The 19,739-nt window shown below is 36.9% G+C and overlaps 1 protein-coding gene across 1 annotated transcript; it reads left to right on the top strand.

Moving 5' to 3' along the window:
• The first annotated feature begins 9,481 nt into the window (after positions 1-9,481).
• Positions 9,482-19,271, top strand: LOC126746375 (U2 small nuclear ribonucleoprotein A'). The gene is made up of 4 exons (XM_050454606.1): positions 9,482-9,662; positions 9,769-9,916; positions 9,979-10,454; positions 19,006-19,271. Exons 1-4 carry the CDS (start codon positions 9,581-9,583, stop codon positions 19,041-19,043), a joined length of 744 nt encoding a protein of 247 aa, XP_050310563.1. The 5' UTR covers positions 9,482-9,580; the 3' UTR covers positions 19,044-19,271.
• The last annotated feature ends 468 nt before the right edge of the window (positions 19,272-19,739 follow it).

Genomic DNA, 19,739 nt, shown 5'->3' with positions numbered 1-19,739 from the left:
AAGAATAATTACCTACGAGAGGGTGAAAAGGGCAATCAAGACATTCCCCCACTTCAAATCTCCGGGCATGGATGGATTATATCCATGCCTTTTGCAAAACGGGTTAGAAGTACTAACCCCACATATAGTCAGACTATTTAGGACGTCCCTTGCTAAGGGCTACGTCCCAAAGTTATGGCGTCAAGTGAAAGTCGTCTTCATTCCGAAACCCGGAAAAAGCGATTTTACAGATCCTAAATCGTACCGACCTATCAGCCTTACCAGCTTTATGCTGAAGGCGATGGAAAGGCTGATTGATCGGTACCTTAAGGAAAGCATCCTGGTCAAAAAACCACTGCATGTGCACCAATACGCCTATCAGGCGGGCAAATCCACGGACCTGGCCCTACACCACCTTCTGAGGAAGGTGGAGGGTGCTCTGGCTAGTGGCAAGGCCTATCTGGGTGCGTTTCTAGACATTGAAGGGGCTTTCGACAACACCCCTTTCGCATTAATCTGCCAAGCACGCGAGAGCCGCGGCTCAAAACCCTGTTTGGTTAGCTGGATAGAGGCCATGCTCTCGAAACGTCATGTATCTGCCCAGCTCAACAACGAGATTGTCGAAACGTTGACGGCTAGGGGCTGCCAGCAGGGAGGAGTATTGTCCCCTACCTTGTGGTGCCTTGTGGTCGACAGCCTGATAAATCTTTTAAACAATGCTGGCCTTTACACACAGGCCTACGCTGATGATCTGGTAATCCTTTGTCCGGGGAAAGACGCCGTCTCAATGCGGGGCCCTATGATGAGAGCCCTGCGTATGGTGAACATATGGTGCCTCTCGGGGGGTCTCAGGATTAACCCCAAAAAAGCAGAGCTCCTACTATTCACGAGAAGACGTAACTTTGGCACGCCTCCTGTTATATCTCTAGGTGGCGTGCAGCTGCATTACTCCAGGACAGTTCGATTTCTGGGAACCAAGTTAGATCCCAAACTCTCCTGGTACGATCATGCAGACACCAGAATGAACAAGGCCACCTGCGCGCTATGGGCCTGCAGGCGGGCTTTCGGCAATACCTGGGGTCTGTCTCCTAAGATCCTCCACTGGATCTACTCGCGCATTGTGAGACCTCTCCTCACATACGGGGCTGTCGTTTGGTGGCCATGTACGGAGAAAGCAAAAATTCGTGCTCAACTGGACAGAGTCCAACGTCTTGCATGTCTCAGCATAACGGGTTCCATGCGGACGGCGCCAACTAGAGCGCACGAGGCTCTGCTGAGTCTTCCGCCTCTGGACCTCGTTGTGCTATTCGAGGCAATGAGGACTGCGTACAGGCCATACGTCCTCGGCGAACTACGTGCTGGCGAGACCGGTCACGCAAAAATTTGGTCACGGGCCATACAGAAATGTCCTCTCCTTCTGATGGGCAGTGACTGCATGGCTCCAGTGACTGTGGACTGCGAATCGTATTTACCCCACAACGTCAAAAGTTCTTTATAGTTGCCACGATTAATCGACTCTTCGGTATCATCATGTCCGCGAAAAGCTAGTTCTTGTGAAGCTAAATAAAGAGTAATGTCAACAAGCCACTTTAAATTTGACCGGTTTTCACGTAGTTGATTGTTAAAAGAAATAATGGCTTCTTTTTGAGCATTATCTAAAGCAGAAGCAATATTTTGTTTTCCAAAAAGCCTTAATTTACAAGACGAAAAAATGTGCTCCTTTGATTTTAAATGTCTCTCAATGGACCGAGGCAAATTTTTTAAATCAGAATATCCAGTTTTCGACCACGTAGAATATTCAGTTTGGACAGAAAATAACAGACAAGCCCAGCAAAAAAGCTTTTCTCTTTTAACCGATCCGGTCAACCAATCATATTTACTGTACCAAGTCAAATTAAACCCGCGATTTTGTCGATTGTCTGCAGATCGCTATGAAATTAAATGGGGCTGAGGCTTGCCCAAAGTCTTAATAACATAATATTTGGCATCAAAGCTTAATGAACTAAAATTGTTTAATAGCATCCAGTCTATTAAATCTTCAGCTTGTTTGATTTCATTTAATTTGTTCATCTTTCAGCAAACAAACATTAGAAATGATATGATGATTAATAAAAGAAGCCATTAAATAAAAATATCTTACCTTGCATCACTCAAATACACATAATAATAAATTATTAAACACGATAAATACCTTTAATTAAGTACCAAACACTAACATAGAGGGAAATCCGGCCGCACAATTAAATCGAAAAATCGACAAAATCAAAACTAATCAATAAAACCGTTAGCCAAAACCACCTACCTTGTCAAAATTCGCGGGCAAAAGACACGACAATCACCGAAATCAAAACGACTGAAAACTGCTGAAAATTCAAAACAAAACAAAAATCAGGTTAATCAGATGATCGGAGGCTAGCCTCCCTTGGCGCCTTATTTCGCGCGATGAAAACGGCGTTTGTCAGCGCCAAATCGAGTGCACGGCCCGTTGGATTTTGACCGCTGGAGGAGGCTTGCCTCCCTTGCTACGTATGGCTTTTCTTATTTCGTAATGTATCGCGTTCTCTCTCACACACGTTCTGTGTCGATGTGGATGAAGCCGGTTAGCTTTCTCTCTTTTCTTACAACTGTTTAAAAAAGGATGCGAATCGCGGCGAATTAACAGTATGACGTATGGCTGGTTCGCGCTATATTGGTGTATTAGAAGTTATTGAGTCGGTACTTATTATTTGGAAAAAAAAAATTCTTTTTTAATTTTTGTTAAATATTTTTATTATTTCATTAGAATTTGATGGGGAGGCTAAGCCTCCCTTGCCTCCCCTGACGAGCCGCCAGTGCTTGGAAGATCAAATAAATTCTGACTTACTACTTTATTCATACTGGTTATTAAATAATAAACTAAAAATCAATGTTTTAAAATCCAAATATATGCTATTTAAACAAAAAAATAAATTAATTGAATTAATTCAACAGCCTACAATTAATTTAAATAATAACAGTTTGGAAAAAATCAGTTCTATTAAATACTTAGGTCTAATTTATAGATGAAAATTTAAACTCGAAGGAACAAATTCACACATTTATAATAAATTATTATACCTATGGTGGCAGCGATATACAGATGCAGATATTATTAATCCTACAAAAATAAATTAAATATTTACAACTCTTTTTTGTCACGCTTTCGATACCTACTTCCTGTATGGGGCACATATAGATTAACGGAGTTTCAAAGAGCTCAACTTCTACAAAATAAGAATGTAAAAATATTGTTTAGTTATAATCGATTGATGCACACAGAAATTTTATACAGGGAGCTGGGAGTATCGCCACTAAATAATTTTAAGATATTTTGAACAATGTATATATTTATAAAATTACACACAACAAACGAAAATCCAATTCAGAAATAATATATACAGAAAATGTCGATAATCATTTAACAAGAAACTCCGATAATGTCTACCAAGAATTAGTTAGAACTAATAAAGGACTCTACAATCCCATGTTCCAAGCTACAAAAGAGTACAATGAACTACCTGTAAATATAAAAATTATAAACAAATTTCCAAAATTTAAAAAAGTGCTGTGTGAATACCTTTCCGAAACATTAACTTAGAATATGTATATAGTAGTGAGTATTAATTAGCAAAAATTTAATGTATGTAAAGTAGGGTACAGACCAAGCTCGCGAGCTGTTCTCGAATAGCTCGCGAACATTTTCCGAGCTTGGTGTATACGCGTGTCCGGGAACAGCTCTAGAGCAGCTCGGCAGTTCGTTCAGAGTTCCGAGTCGAGTCGGTACTTCAAAGGGTTTGTTTGCGAACAGGTGGCGAGCTCAGTATGTGTATGGACGTTTACTGTTCGTCATTTAAGTATATTATTTAGTTTTAAAGAAGTACGATCCGTTTTTATACATCAGTTTCATATCATAATATTATAGCAGTTTTTTAAATAAAAATGGACTGGTCAGAGGATGAAATTGTGTGGTTGATAGAAGAATATCGCCGGCATGAGAATTTGTGGAATCCCGGCACAAAAACTATAAAAAAAGTAATTTAAAAAAAGACGCATACGAAGACATAGGCGTAATTTTGTCAAAATCAAAAGATGAAGTAGAAAGGAAAATTAGTGTTATTTTAGCACAATACCGAAGAGCTCGTCAGAAGGTCGAAAAAATGAAAAAATCAGGAATGGGCACAGAAGAGATTATTAAAGAAATGTGGTTTGGATACAAACATATGGTTTTTTTGAGTGACAGATATATGCCAAATGAAACACGCGAAACGGTGAGTATTTTTTATTTTATGTAGAATTGGTAGATTTTTATACAGTGTGAATCAAACTGAAATAAGTTCGATAATAAAAAACGTTCAATAAAAAATGAGCAATTAAAAATACAAATCGATCGTTCTTTCGAATACGTCCCCATTCATTTGTTATCGAATTTATTCCATTTCGCTGATCCACACTGTATACAGCTTTTTTCATTCAAAATCTTTTTGCCATGGAACTCTTTCAGCCGTAGAAAAATATTCTGCGAAGTTATCTCGAATTTGACGTGACTTTACAGTAGATTTTCTTGGAATATTTCTAAAGCTCTGAAAGGAGTTCATTTCTGCTTGATCTCTTCTCCACGAGCCAGCAATTATTTCCATCGTCTCGTAATCTTCACGATCAAAGGCATCTTCAGGAGCATACACCTTTGTAGATTGTTTGTTTTGAATTAAAAAATTGTGTAGATAGAGGCATGCAAGTACTACAGTGGTAGCCTTTTTCGTTTTCAATAAAAGTGGCTTACGTAAGACGCGAAACACGGATGATACTATCCCAAATGAATTTTCAACTATTCGTCGAGCTCTACATAATCTATAATTAAATGCTCGTTGAGGGCTTCCTTTCAAATGCATTCCTGGGTACGGCTTCAATATGTTTTCCTGGAGAGGAAATGCATCGTCAGCAATAAAAACGAAAGGTGTATGTTGTTCCTGCCCTAACAATGCTGTTGCTGCTGAGAGAGATAAGGTTCTCTTTTGTAGCTTTGTAGCCAGATCAGTGTTTTTAAAAACCCCTCCATCAGAAATTCTTCCCTGACATCCTACATTGGCAAATAAATGAGTAATCTGCCTTAACTGCTGCCATAAGAACAATGCTGAAATACCCCTTATAATTAAAATATTCGCTTCCGCTATTAAATGGCCCTTGGAGTGTGATATGTTTACCGTCGATAGCACCTAAACAGTGTGGAAAGTTCCACCTGTTATTATATTCTTCGGCAACCGCGAGCCATTCTTCAGACGAATCCGGAATCTGAAAATAAAGCACAAATAAATTTCATTTGCTTAAACCATTGTTAAAATTAAAATCAAATAAATTCTAGAATAAATTTTGTTTTAGGAGGCTCATCAGGATGCATCTGCCAATGTCGAAAATGTTGAAAAAAATGCGGAAACAAATGACGTCGATGTCGATGAAGGGAATAGTTCACGTGACAAAGAATTACATGTAAATGGCTCACCACGAAATGCAACAGAAAATTCGAAGGAAATAGGGAAAAAAAGAAAAAGTGTATTTACAAATAACAAACACGTGTCAAAACTCACAAAAATAATAGAAAATAATAACCAAGCTGCAGAAGCTTTCGGTATGCTCAAAACTATATATGAAAAGAGGAATGTGCCATCTGATGCTTGCTCCTTATTTGCAAATCATATTGCTATGAAGCTTAGAGGCTTTGATCCATTAACCAGAGCACATGTGGAGTTTAACATTAATAAAATAATTTATGAAACCGAAATTAGCATTTTGCAATCGCAAACTTCATCATCAAGTGTATCAAACCTTAGTAGAGCCAGTTGTGTGGCTTCGCAACCACAGTCGGCAATCTATTCACCCTCCACAACTTATGACACGGAAATTAACACTCTCGATTCGCAGCACTCTCAGCAGCATTTCGGGTCATCATTGCATGATGCAAGTAGCAGTTCATCTATGGTACAAAAAGATTACCCCATCACGGTCACCAATGTCGTCTCCCCAAGAGGAAGCAGAACATTTTAACATTACTGATTACATTATTTCAACAAACTATTTTAATTTATAGAACTTAAATTAATGTATGTACATAATATTATTTTGTATTTTAAAATAAATAAAAAAAAATGTAAAATAAAATTGCTTACCTTTATTAGGTTACTCAGAGCTCCAATTAAAGCTTCACATACGTCTGGTACAATTGCAGAAATACTTTGCTTGGAAATTTTGAATAAGTACATGAGACTTGTGTAGGAATCTCCTGTTGCCAAAAATCGTAAAGCCAATCTTTCTCTGGATGAGATACACTTTCGATAATTTGTATCTTGTTTTGATATCATTGGTTCTACTAGAACCAAGAGTTTTTCAAAATCTGGTACGGACATACGGCTAAAATTTCGAAATAAAATTTGGTCCTTCATTTGTAAATCTCTAGGCAAAGGAACTCCACCATATTTTAAGCGATTTTTAAATAAACTTCTTTGCCACCAGCGTCTGGTCTTGATTTTCTTTTTTTGAATCAATACTTTGTTTTACTAAAAAATAGGCTGCACAAGCTATTATTAGATCACTTTCTTCATCGCTTTCCAGAGATGACATTTTTCTTTAATATATGTAAATTTCTAATGACAAAAAGGGAGATTCTAGATTTAAATATTTTTTTTATTATTTCGAACACTCAACGAACTCGGCCGAACTGAACACAGGACTGAAACTCTATGAACCCATCTTTAGTGTGGACGATGCGCTCGCGAGCTGCTCGGGTTCAATTCGGGAGCTGCTCTGGAACAGCTCGCGAACTCTTTATTTCGGTCTGTACCCACCTTAAGTGAGTAAAGTTATAGAGATTGTAATAGATATTAGTGATGGGCAAAACCAGTACAATTGGTTGTACTAGCACACATCGTACAGTACACCAAATTGTGCCGTACAATGTGAGCCGTACAATTGTACGACGTCCGACGGAACCAGCGCGAGCGACGACGTCTCGCGTCGGATCGACACAGGTATATTATTTTATTGCCTTTTTATGCTGGCGGCGCGGCGATAGCAAAGCCTTTCTTTTTTGTTTAGCTTGTGTTTTTTTGGTTTAACTTTATCTTTAGATTCATCAAATATCACATCAGTAGGTATCAGTAAACAAAAAAGTTTATTTTTTTTTTTATTTTTCCGTTAACTAACTCTTAAGCTAATTAAGAAATTATGAATTATTTTTACTAAAATTTCCTCAAAAATTTACTTACAACTATGCGATTGTGATTTGTGATAATTCACAGAACGTACGTTGTACGTCACCTCAACCTCACTAGTACGTACGTATTTTCAAATTTGATCAACAGTTCCCTAGTGCGTTGTCTGTTGCCGATTGGTTGCTCGCAACAAGCAAAGGCTTAAACAGGCTCAAAGGCATAAGATTGTAGATTGTAGATTGAGAAGGGAGTCGTTTCGGCTGATCCGCCGCTCAGCACTGCTATCTGTGAGATATTTTGTGCATAACTCTACTTGTCTTAGTTTGTCTCAAAAAGTCTTAGACTTCTGCCGTACAAAGCTATATTTTTGGGAGGTACTTGTCCCACTTCTTGAGGTGTTGGTTGTATCCCTTCCAGGTACTTGAGCCTCTTGCAGAGTTGGGTCGGGCATTCACAGAGCAGGTGTTCTGCTGTTTCTGTGACATTGCTGCAGAATCTACATTGGTCGTCCTCTGGTATACCTATTGCCTTTAGGTGATATTTCACTGGGCAATGACCGGTTAGGAGTCCGACTGCTGTTCTGATGTCTGATCTGTTCATGTCTAGGAGCTGTTCAGCTCTTTTTCTAGAAGTGGTTATAAACTTTTTTGCCTGTCTTAGTCCTGGTGCTCTTCTCCAGTGCGACAGCAATTGTTCTTTTTCCCACCTGTTTAGGTCTTCGGTGATGTGGGTCTTCATTAAACCACAGTATGGCTCTGGACCATAGTATGGTGTTTGAGTCCCTTTTTTTGCAAGGCGATCGGCTTCTTGGTTCCCCTCTATACCCCGGTGGCCAGCTAGCCACATTAGTGTTACTTGATTCTTTGTTGTAAGGCGCTTTAGGGTTTGTTTGCACTCCCAGACTAGCTTTGAATCACATTTAAGAGCTTTCAGGGCCTTTAGAGCAGCTTGGCTGTCTGATAGTATAAATATGTGTTTTCTTTGGAGGCCTTGGTTGATGCACTCTTCTGCACATATGTCTATGGCAAGCACTTCAGCTTGAAAGATGTTAGGGTAATTGCCCAGTGACTTTGAGATCTTAATGTTAGGGCCTGACACGCCCAGTCCTGCTCCTTCTGTTAGTTTGGAACCGTCTGTGTACCATAGCGATGCATTGTCGGCTTTTGGTACTTCTTTTTTCTCCCATGATTGGCGATCATCTATGATCACTTCGAATGGAATTTCTAGATCCAGCATGGCCGTTATGTGGTCACTTGGTTCGCTGGCATTTTCCAGTTTAATTTCTTCGAGGATGCGCAGGTGACCACTTAAATCCCTAGGCTTGAATTTGCCGGTTTGGAAAATCCTGTGAGCACTGTTAATTGCCTCTTTTTTCACACTTATGTGAAGTGGAGGAATGTTTAGCAGTGTCTCTAAGGCTGTGGTAGGACAAGTAGACATTGCCCCGGTTATTCCTAGACATATCAGCCTTTGGACTTTGTTTAATTTGGTCTGTGCGGTTGTTTGTTTGGTCTTCGGCCACCATACCAGCGAAGCGTATGTGATGATGGGCTTAATGACTGTTTGGTAGATCGAGTATACCATTTTCGGTTTTAGCCCCCATGTCTTGCCAACGAGTTTGCGGCATGTCCAGATTGCCACTATGGCTTTGGAAATGGTCTTGTCTAGATGGTTGTTCCAAGTTAGTTTGTGGTCCAAGGTAACCCCCAGGTATTTCACCTCGTTAGAAAATGTTAGCTGAGTTCCGTTTAATATAGGTGCTCTGAGTTCTGGCTTCCTTCTTCTGGTAAACGGCACTAAAATTGTTTTTCTAGGATTTAAAGATAATCCTTCAGTTTCGCCCCAGTTTTGTATAGTATTCAAAGGCATAAAGGCAAAGAGGCAAATAATTATAAAGTATCGCCACGCCACAGCGCGGACTGACCGCGAGCGAGATCGAGAGTAATAAATAATTATACTGTCAGTACAATAAAATTGTACGGCACGTACACCGTACATTAAAGTGAATCGTACATTTTGTACGACACGCACACGTACTTCCCATCTCTAATAGATATATGTTGCTTAGTTTAAAATTTATTTCCTTGTTACCAGTGTTAACTGTTAATTGCGAATTGTAAATAATATTTCTTAATAAATGTTTCCAAAAAAAACTCGTTCCTTCTTCTTATGGAACTTCAAGCTCACGTCTTTATGAAAACCTTGGCAACGGCGTAAATTTTGTGGTACAGCGTCCGTCTTTACTACCAGAATAAAGTAAGAGAGAAGAAGATTTTCTTCATTAACATAACCTCATTGTCAATTATTTAAGGGAATTTCGCATCTTTTTGATTTCAATTTTTCAGTTTTTTGGACCATTTAACTGACTTTCTCAGGCAAAAATGGTGAAGTTAAGTGCGGAGCTTGTGCAAAACTCCATGCAATTTATAAATCCCGTTAAAGATAGGGAACTTGATCTCAGAGGTAAAGAATTTAGATAAAAAATATCTTGTTTCCTAACTTTTTTTTAACCCTAAATTATTTGTGATCTTATCTTTCTCTCAGATTTTATAATATATTGTTCATTTAGGTTATCGAATACCTGAAATAGAGAACCTGGGAGCCACTGGAGATCAGTTTGATACCATAGATTTTTCGGACAATGATATTCGAAAACTAGATGGATTCCCATATCTGAAACGGCTTAAGTGTTTACTTTTAAATAATAACAGGATCGTGTAAGTATTATGAATATTACATACTATTAGGAAAAATACTAGGCAATAATTCTAAACTTTAGAAGAATAGCGGATCATCTAGAAGAATACATTCCAAATCTTGAGTCTCTCATTCTCACAGGAAATCAAATTGAAGAACTTGGAGACTTAGAAGCCCTTTATTCACTAGAAAACTTGACCACTTTAAGTTTATTGCTCAATCCAGTCACCTCAAAACCTCATTACAGATTATATGTCATCTACAAACTACCACAGTTAAAACTACTAGACTTCAGAAAGATTAAGCAAAAAGAGAGGAGTGAGGCCAAAGAACTATTTAAAAGCAAGAAAGGAAAAGAGATTCAGAAAGAGATAATCAAGAAATCCAAAACATTTGTTCCTGGAGGCAGCATGCACAATTTAGCTAAAAGTCGGGGCTTGTCTGATGAGGAGATTTCAAAGATAAGGGAAGCTATTAATAAAGCTGCTACTTTGGAGGAAATTGAAAGGTTACAGAAGATTTTGCAGGGTGGTCAAATTCCTGGAAGTGAAAATGAAGGTAAAAACTACATCATATACTGTTAAAATAGAAATATCACTTGTGTGGGATGGATTAGACATTTTCTATTATCAAACAAATTGATGAATATTCCTGAATATAAATGAGTTTTGATGTCTGTGATGTAAAGTAATCCTCAGGATTTTTAAAATAATTATAAGTTACAAAGAATTAAATATCTAATTATGTTCCTGTATTAATTTTTTGTTGTCAACACTCCATACAAGGTGGAACTCCTATTTTAGTTAAGCAAACTGAAAACTTTTTTTATAAAATTGATAAGTTTGTTGATTTTCTGTTAGAGACGGTTTTTGATTTCTCCCTTTTTTTTTCTAGACTTATTTAGATATTTTAATTTATGTATTCTTCATGTTTACAGAGCATCCACTGGATATACTTCTATATTCTGGACAAACTTTACTCTCTTTATTACTTAACTCTCTCAATTATCCCAATTGTCCCTACTACATTCTAAAGAAATTTCCAGATCGGAGTTAAAGTGGCGCAAAGAGGAAGGAGAAAATAATCTTTATATAAGATACATCAATGGTTCCTCCAGAATTGTAGCAAAAAACTAGATTCGCCTTTATTTTCACATGCTAGTGATGCCCACTTAACTTGTTTTTATCAAAATGTTCGTGGTCTTAACACTAAAACTGAGACTTTTTTTCTTGCCGCCATTGCTCAGGATTTTCACACCATATGCATCACCAAGACATGGTTGAGGCCAGAGATATCTAGTGGTGAAATATTTCCAAAGACTTATGATGTTTACCGGTCGGACCGAAAATTTGAATCCGTAATTGCCACACGAGGTGGCGGAGTTCTCTGTGGAGTTTCTAAACACATTGTGTCCGAAAAAATTAGTTTGTCTGATTTTTGCAACAGTATTGCGCCCTCTATCGATGTTGTTGGCTGTAAATTTACTATTAGGTTACAGATATTTTACATGATTGTTTTGTACATCCCACCATCTATCACATCTGTAATTTTCGAGCAATTTCTGGATCAGTTTACACTTTTAATATCAAAGCTAAACCATAATGTAATAATAGTGGGCGATTTTAACGTGTCTGATTTCTCTATTAACTCACCTACAGGTAATGTTAGTCAGAAGTCTATTGCTGTGAATAATTTTGCTAACACTTTTAATCTTGTTCAGTGTAATCACATCCTAAACTATAATAACAGACTATTGGATCTTGTTTTATCTAACTTCACCTGTACTGTTTCGCGTAGTGACGTGCCTTTTGTCTTGGAGGATTTGCATCACCCTGCACTGGAAATTGATTTTACCGTCTCAGGCCAACATGTCCATAATTTTCAGCTTAATAAAAACTTATCTCATTCTTTTAATTTTAGAAAGGCCAACTTCCATCTCCTTTATGACTCGATCCTTGAAGCTGACTGGTCTACTGTGTATTTATCCTCTAACGTTAATGATGCATGTGGAGCCTTATATGATATATTGAATGGCATATTTGCCGCACACATTCCTCTTAAGCAGCAACGTAAAAGAAGATTTCCAAATTATTATTCTCGAGAATTGATTAGGAACATTTATAGAAAAGAAAAGGCTTTCAAGGACTTTAAAATGTACAATTCTCCATTCTTTCAAAATAAATTCCATTCTCTTAGACGCCTTATCAAACTACAAATACGCAGTGAATATAAGTTGTATATATCAAACACCGAAAGGAATATTTCTTTGGACCCATCTAGCTTTTGGAATTTTATTGGTTGTAAGAAGGCTGGTACCAGGATTCCTGGTATGATCAGGCTACCCGATGACGTGGTAATTAAAGACCCACAAGACATAGTTGATGCTTTTGCACTGTTCTTTGGTGAGGCATTTATACAATCAAATTTCATTAACCATTCGTCGACGTCTGATAATGTGCCCCACTTTGACATTGCCAACGTTGATGCTTCCCAGATTATTTTGGCCAGTAAAAAACTCAAAAATAAGTTAACATCTGGTGTAGACCTAGTAGGCCTAGCTTCTTGGTTAAAGATTGCATTGGTGTCCTGGCAGATCTGCTGACCTACATTTTCAACTTAATACTGTCAACAGAACAAATCCCTGAAATTTGGAAGACTGCTAAAATAATACCTATTTTAAAAGCTGGGGACTCTGATTTAATCGTGAACTACAGGCCAATCTCATTACTCTGTAACTTCTCAAAACTTTTCGAAATTATCCTGAATCGGTCGCTATTTAGTCACGCAAAAGAACTCATCTCTGTAGACCAGCATGGATTTTTTAGCGGGCGATCTTGTGTTACTAACTTATCCTGTCTGTCTAGCCACATCTGTGAATCACTTGATGTTAATACTCAAGTCGATGTTATTTATACCGACTTCCAAAAAGCCTTTGATCGGATAGATCACTATATTTTGCTGCATAAATTAACTCAGTATGGTTTTTCAGGGAGATTATCTAATTTATTTCATTCCTACTTGATTGGTAGATCTCATCTTCATATGTTGAATATGAGGGCTTTAAATCGAAACTTTTTAACGTAACGTCGGGTGTGCCACAGGGCTCGAACCTGGGTCCGCTCCTGTTTAGTTTTTTTATAAATGACTTGATTGAGTCACTCACTTGTCATAGGCTGGCTTTTGCCGATGATTTGAAGCTATATTTAAATGTATATGGTTTGGAGGATTGTGTTTTTCTTCAGAACTGTCTAAATACATTGGAGGTATGATGCGCTGTTAACAGGTTAGGCTTGAATGCGGCTAAGTGTAGTGTGGTCAGTTACTCTAGATCAAAAACACCCTTAAATTTTAATTACTTTATTAATGATACTATTTTGAGTAGATTAGAGCAAATTACTGATCTTGGTATAACCTTTGATTCTGAATTTACATTCGTTCCACACTTCAATAACATAGTCAAGTCAGCCCTGAGAAGGCTTGGGTTCATAATTAGAAGTTCTCAGAGTTTTACTTTGGAGTCTACATTAAAACTGCTTTTCTGTTGCTTTGTGAGATCAAAACTGGAGTTTGGCTGCATTATATGGAACCCGCTCTATCAGAATCATGTTGGTCTCCTTGAATCTGTTCAGCGTAGATTTGCTAAGTTTTTGGCCTTCAGGCAGGATGGCCTATATCCGGTAAGAGGGTTTGATCATCGGCAACTATTGGAACGCTTCAATCTACATCCATTACAACTCAGAAGAATGATCTTCTCTGTAAAATTCCTGCATGGGTTACTGAATGGATTCATTGATAGTCCTGTACTTCTTTCCGGTGTACGTTTCATGGTGCCTAGGCTTAATGCTAGACATCCCCTAACATTCTTTCTGCCAAGGCCTCATACTAACATCCTGTTGAAATCGCCACTATATACAATATGCGCTATATTTAATCGGATCTGTCACATGTGCGATATAAATTTCTCTCCGGTTCATGTGATTGTCGATATCTTAGTGGATCATTACTCTTGGGATTAAGACCCATGTGTTTAAGTTATAGTTAGTAGGTATATTGCAGTTAATTTAATTTAATTTTGTTGAATATGCGACTATCTTGTTTAACTTTTATAATTGGGTTTTTATATCATATTAATAGTTATTTGTTCTAATTCTTTGAATAACTTTTGAGAATGTGACTTTACTTTACTCTTTTTCTTTTCTTTTCATTCTTTTAGGTTTGTTTGTGTGTGTGTTTTTTTTTAACTATATTTTTCATTGTTTTGCAACTGTTTCCTGTTACTGGGCAAGTTGCCTGTTGGAAATAAAGGCTTATTATTATAAAGTTATCTTAAAGCTGGTGCTTTAATATTAACTTCACTGAAGTAACCTTGCCACATCATACTTTTCTTTTAAGTTTATTGGAGTCTTATGACTTAACAATGTTCTTTCTATGCTTCTATCTTTCTATGTTTCAATGATCTTTCTCCCACACAAATGACATCCTGATCTGCAACTACTATTGATTATTTGTATACAAATAATATGTTATTATTATGATGTGTCATGTGTTTCCTAAAGTACTCTCTTATGATATTTCTGACCATGACGCCATTCTTGCTAAGATTCCATACAACACTGGATTGTCTTAGTCTCCTTATGTTGGAAGAATTTTCAACAGAATGAATTTGAAAGCTTTTTCTTTTGCTACAACCTTGATTAATTGGAATGCAACTAAAGAGGGTCCTGTAGTGATCCATCTACAAGTTGTGCAAATATACTATTAATGAATGTATAATTATTGAACTTCAGAAATACTGTACTCTATACTGAAAGACAATTAAAGCAGCAAAGGCTAAATATTATAGTGGCCCCATAAATATGTCATCCAATAGGCAGTCAATCATTAATGATATAAGTGATTACATATTCTAATACCCTCATCTATAATTGAGTATTTTCTAAGGGCCGGGGCGGTGCTGTCGCAGGCACTCGTACACGCGCGACGTTGCAAAATTTCGCCTCTATGCGGTTTCCTATAAGTAACTTTTTCTTACAAGTTTAGAATTTCGAAATTAATTGTAGATAATACGGCTACATGGTCTGACAAAGACGATGACACAACTCTAGTATCACAAGTAATACAGTCATTGAAGGTTTTACAGAAATATTCTAGTAAAGTACTTGACATACTTGTTTCACTTTCTACCAAAATATTTAAGTTAAATGATAAAAAGAGTGGATATAGTGGATATAGAATGAAATCCCCTGCAACCATAATTTTTGCTTTAATAGGTAAATGAGAAAGTATAATCTCTTCAAAAAATCTATGACATGACAGCAAGGAGGCCTACATAAGCTATAAATATTTATCTCTTTGTTAAATACAAGTGAGAATTCGTATTCATTTTCCAGTAGCAAATCCAGTTGCTAGAGGTGCTACGAGGGGTTCGAATTGTCTGGATAATATTTTTACAACTGTCTCCAGTTCCAATTGTAATGCTAATATTTGTGATCCATCATTGTCTGATCACTTGGGAATTGTGTTTCAATTTAAACAGAGCATCCCCGTTCGAGGTGACGCTGTTCGTATATGTTACCGCCCTATAACAGATTGGGGGTTGTTAAATTTTTATAATACGTTGGAGAACTTTGATTGGGACTTCATAGGCAATACTAGTGATGTTGATATCTCTTTTAATTCTTTTGTTAAATCTCTGAGCGAGGCTTATTTAATGTGTTTTCCACTGAAGTCAAAATCAGCGAATACCGCCAGGCGCTCAGCTGCTTCTAAGTGGTTTGATGAGTCTCTCAGGGAGATGAGAGAACGGCTCTGTTTCTTAAGACGGGCTAGTCAACAATACCCCAATTTGATATCAAGTGATACTATCCGCACCTACCGTATCAAATACCGGCTCGAAATTCAGACAAGGAGGAGAAAGGTCAATGACAACTTCATTAGCCAGTCAAGTAACCCTGTCCGGGCAATGTGGAGGGTAATTACAGCTCTGAACCCTAGCGTAAAGGAATCGGAGCTGAGTGATATTAATGCCAGCCATTTTAATGAATCTTTCGTGAATGTTCCTGCCAAACTAAAAGAGACTCTTCCTCTGCCTCCCAAAAATCCTTTAGCTTATTTGACTGGCCCTTGCGGACCCGGCTTTTCCTTTGCCGAAGTTACTTTCATCCAGGTCCGTCAGGTGATTGATGGCATGAAGAATAGTGCAAGCAATGATCCATATGATTTGAATATCAGACTCATAAAGACTATTAAGAATTTAATTATTGTTCCCCTGACCAAATTAATCAACCTGGCTATCTTTGAGGGCACATTTCCATCCTGTCTTAAAATTGCTAAGGTCATAGCTATTCACAAAAAGGGTTCAAAAGTGGATGTTGAAAACTACCGTCCCATTTCTCTGGTGCCTATCATTGGAAAGATTTTTGAGTCTTTACTCAAGACTCAAATAGAGGAGTATTTTGAACAAAACTCTTTATTTTATGTGAACCAACATGGGTTTAGAAAGAAACACTCCACCACTGGTGCGGTCCAGAACCTGTGTGACGTGGTGCTTGACGGATTTGAAAGTGCTCTGTACTCCCAAGCCTCACTTTACGATTTATCTAGGGCTTTTGATTGTGTGGAGCATAATATTCTTCTTCAAAAGCTCAACCACTACAAATTTTGTTCGAGAAGTCTGTCACTGCTACAGTCCTACTTGAGTGACCGAAGTCAGTTTGTTTGTTTTGGGAGGTGTAGGTCCCAGAGTTTGTCGATTGAGCATGGAGTGCCTCAGGGGTCCGTTCTCGAGCCTATCCTGTTTCTTATATTTGTTAATGACCTACCAACTTGTCACCCTGATTGCACTTTCTATTTGTATGCTGATGATACTACATCCCTGTGTACTAATAGGAGTTGCGCAAACATTTCGCTCAAGGCTCAAGAATCTTGTTCTCAGTTTAGAGACTGGGCCGTTTCCAGTAGATTGTGCTTAAATGAGTCCAAAACTCAAAATATAATTTTTTCCCTTCGGGACGTTGATTCCCAGCAACAATCTTTAGGTGTGTCTGTGGATTTTCTGGGTGTTAGATTGGATAGTGGTTTGACGTGGCAAGGTCACATAGATGAATTGTCAACCAAATTATCAAGGTGTACTTTCCTGATTCGCAATTTGTATGGGTCTGTCTCCGCAGGTACTCTCAGGACAGCTTACTTTGGATATTTTCACTCTCTAATGACGTATAATTTACTAAACTGGGGTCATTCAGCGCATATGCCCAGGATTTTTGCATTGCAACGTCGATGTCTGCGAGTGATTGCGCAGATTGGATACAGGGATTGTTGTAGGGTCCACTTCAGGCTTCTGAGAGTTCTCACCTTACCAAGCGCCTTCATACTTCTGTGCCTTGTATTCATTAGGGAAAACCTACCCAGGTTTGCGACTCATGCTAGCACTCACAGTCATGACACCAGAAATAGCGGCTCCTTGGTGGCACCATTTAGGAGACTCGAGCGTACCCGTAATGGCGTGTCTTATTATGGAATTAAGTTCTTTAATGTCCTGCCGGTCTCCGTTAAGGATTTGCCTCTTAATGCTTATAAGACAAAGGTAAAACATTTTTTAGTCACCAATAATGCTTTTTATTCATTTGAGGAATTCCTGAGCTCAAATTTCAGTGCTATTGCATAGGCTGGGTCTCTTGACTTTTAGTGTTAAGTGTTTTTAAGCATTACTTTTTAGGCTTATATGTGTTTTATTTTTGTTCTTAGGTAAAACGAATTTTACAGTTTAATACTTTTATTTGGAGTTATTATATATTTTTGACTGACTTGTGTAAAAGCTTTATGCTTTTTGGAATTAATAAATAAATAATTAAAAATAATAATTATAATCAGTAGCATCAATAGAATTTACCCATTCATGCAAATCTTCTCAAACAAATATTGCTGCCTAATTTTATCATCATTTTCTATTTTTATTAATTCAATGACATCTTCCTTGTTTTTAATTTTCAGCTTAACTTCGTGCTTTTCCTTTTTAATAGCGTCAAGGTCATCTAGTAAGCTATCAAGATTGACGTTATTACAACCTATTTCTTCATACATCTTTGAGCAACATTTTTTGTTTCTCCAATTTTTTATGAGATTTGAAATCCCTTTCAAAACAGCTTGGGTGAAACAAATTATTGTACACAATACTGCAAGAATACGACTTTAGACTTAGAAGAACGACATCCAAATATAAATTTGCTCTTTATGCTGTCATTTTACACGTAACAAACGCTAACGTTTAAGGTCGAAACTGCCGAACAACCATTTTCTGTAAATGATGTGCGCCCTATTGTATTTACATTTGTCAAATTTGGCTTCATCAATTTCCACGATTCTGCCTTCACCTTCACTACAACATTAATGTGTTTTCACTATTTCTTGAAGCCCAATTAACATAAACTTTTCTTGAGAAACTCAGTTAATCAAAAACTGTTTGCTTTACTAAATCAGATTCGTTACTTAAAAATTCGACTTTTGCTGGTTTCGTCAATGAAATCATTTCTGGAACAACAAAATGACAAATATCCTCAATCGACAAATGCGATTTGTAAAAAAATGGAAATATTTTTATTAAGCAAAAATATTTCCATACTTGGAACTCATGACTAAATGTGCTCAGCACAAGATCAATAAAAAAAAAGTATTTATTAATAATTTGTTATATCTATAATATTAATTTTATTACGATAAGATGTTTTTATTTTTTTATGGATCTTTTCGACCCTATTATTGGAGTTCCTCTGTTGAGTGATGTTAAGAAATAAATACATAATTGGTAAAAATGGGTTCTGCACTCTTTATAATTCAATCAAATTACTGAGGTTGACGTACATACGTTGGTTATAAAATAGTAATTCCGAATAGTAGAATCAAACTGACATCTGAAATTTTTAAAAATCTGTGCAGCTTTTGTTTTTAACACTTGTTTATGAGGAATGCTTTAAATCGAAAATATCCATCCTTGCCGTTTTTTCAGAGATTTCAGAACATTTTATATACATATTTTTATTAATGCTTATATAACAGTTTTTATAAACTAATGTGTTTAATAATTAATCATATATGTATTAATTTATTTTAGGTCAGCAAAATGGCAATGCTACCATGGAATATGAATAACAACTAATATAAGTCAGGTATAGTATTTAAAGTTAAGAATTAAAACTTCAACCTTAAAAATGTACAATATATTTCTTATTATTTTGAATGTTAAGCTGATAAGGACAACCATTTTTAAAATATAATGTAACTATTGCTATTGTAATATGATATTATTGAAATCTCTCAGCAAGGTTGGGAAGCGATCAAAAACCAGCGAGCGGTTTTAATAAACTATTTTCATACATGCATTTGAGTTTTTGTTTAATTAAAATTTGAGAAAAGGGGTGGGCCCAAAGATGTAAAAATATAGGAGATATTAAAATAAACGAGCATTCGTGTGGTACATATAAGACCTTTGCGTCTTGTTTATGATATATTATTGAGTTAAACCGCAAATGCAGTACAGTCTTAGTTTACTTCATACTTAGCAATGGTAAATTTTAAAGGCCGTGCCTGCAGACCTGTATACATTTTAAAAAAATTATAATTGCAATATGGCTTATAAACAAAAACGTATATCAAGACGAAAAAAGTGGTACGTTTTAAATAAAAAGTGCGCCTACTTTAAATTTCAACCTTTGAAATAATAAAAATCACTTTGCTAAATAGCCACTATCCAAGTCGAAAAAGAAACACAAATAAAACAAAACATTATACTCGGGATGAGTCAAGAGGAGCGCACCAAACTAGGTAAGTATTATAAGTGAAAATAAT

This window comes from Anthonomus grandis, chromosome 17, assembly GCF_022605725.1.
Source record: "Anthonomus grandis grandis chromosome 17, icAntGran1.3, whole genome shotgun sequence".
NCBI lineage: Eukaryota > Metazoa > Arthropoda > Insecta > Coleoptera > Curculionidae > Anthonomus > Anthonomus grandis.
The sequence above is the reverse complement of the archived record's forward strand: the minus strand, read 5'-3'. Positions and strand labels throughout refer to the sequence as shown.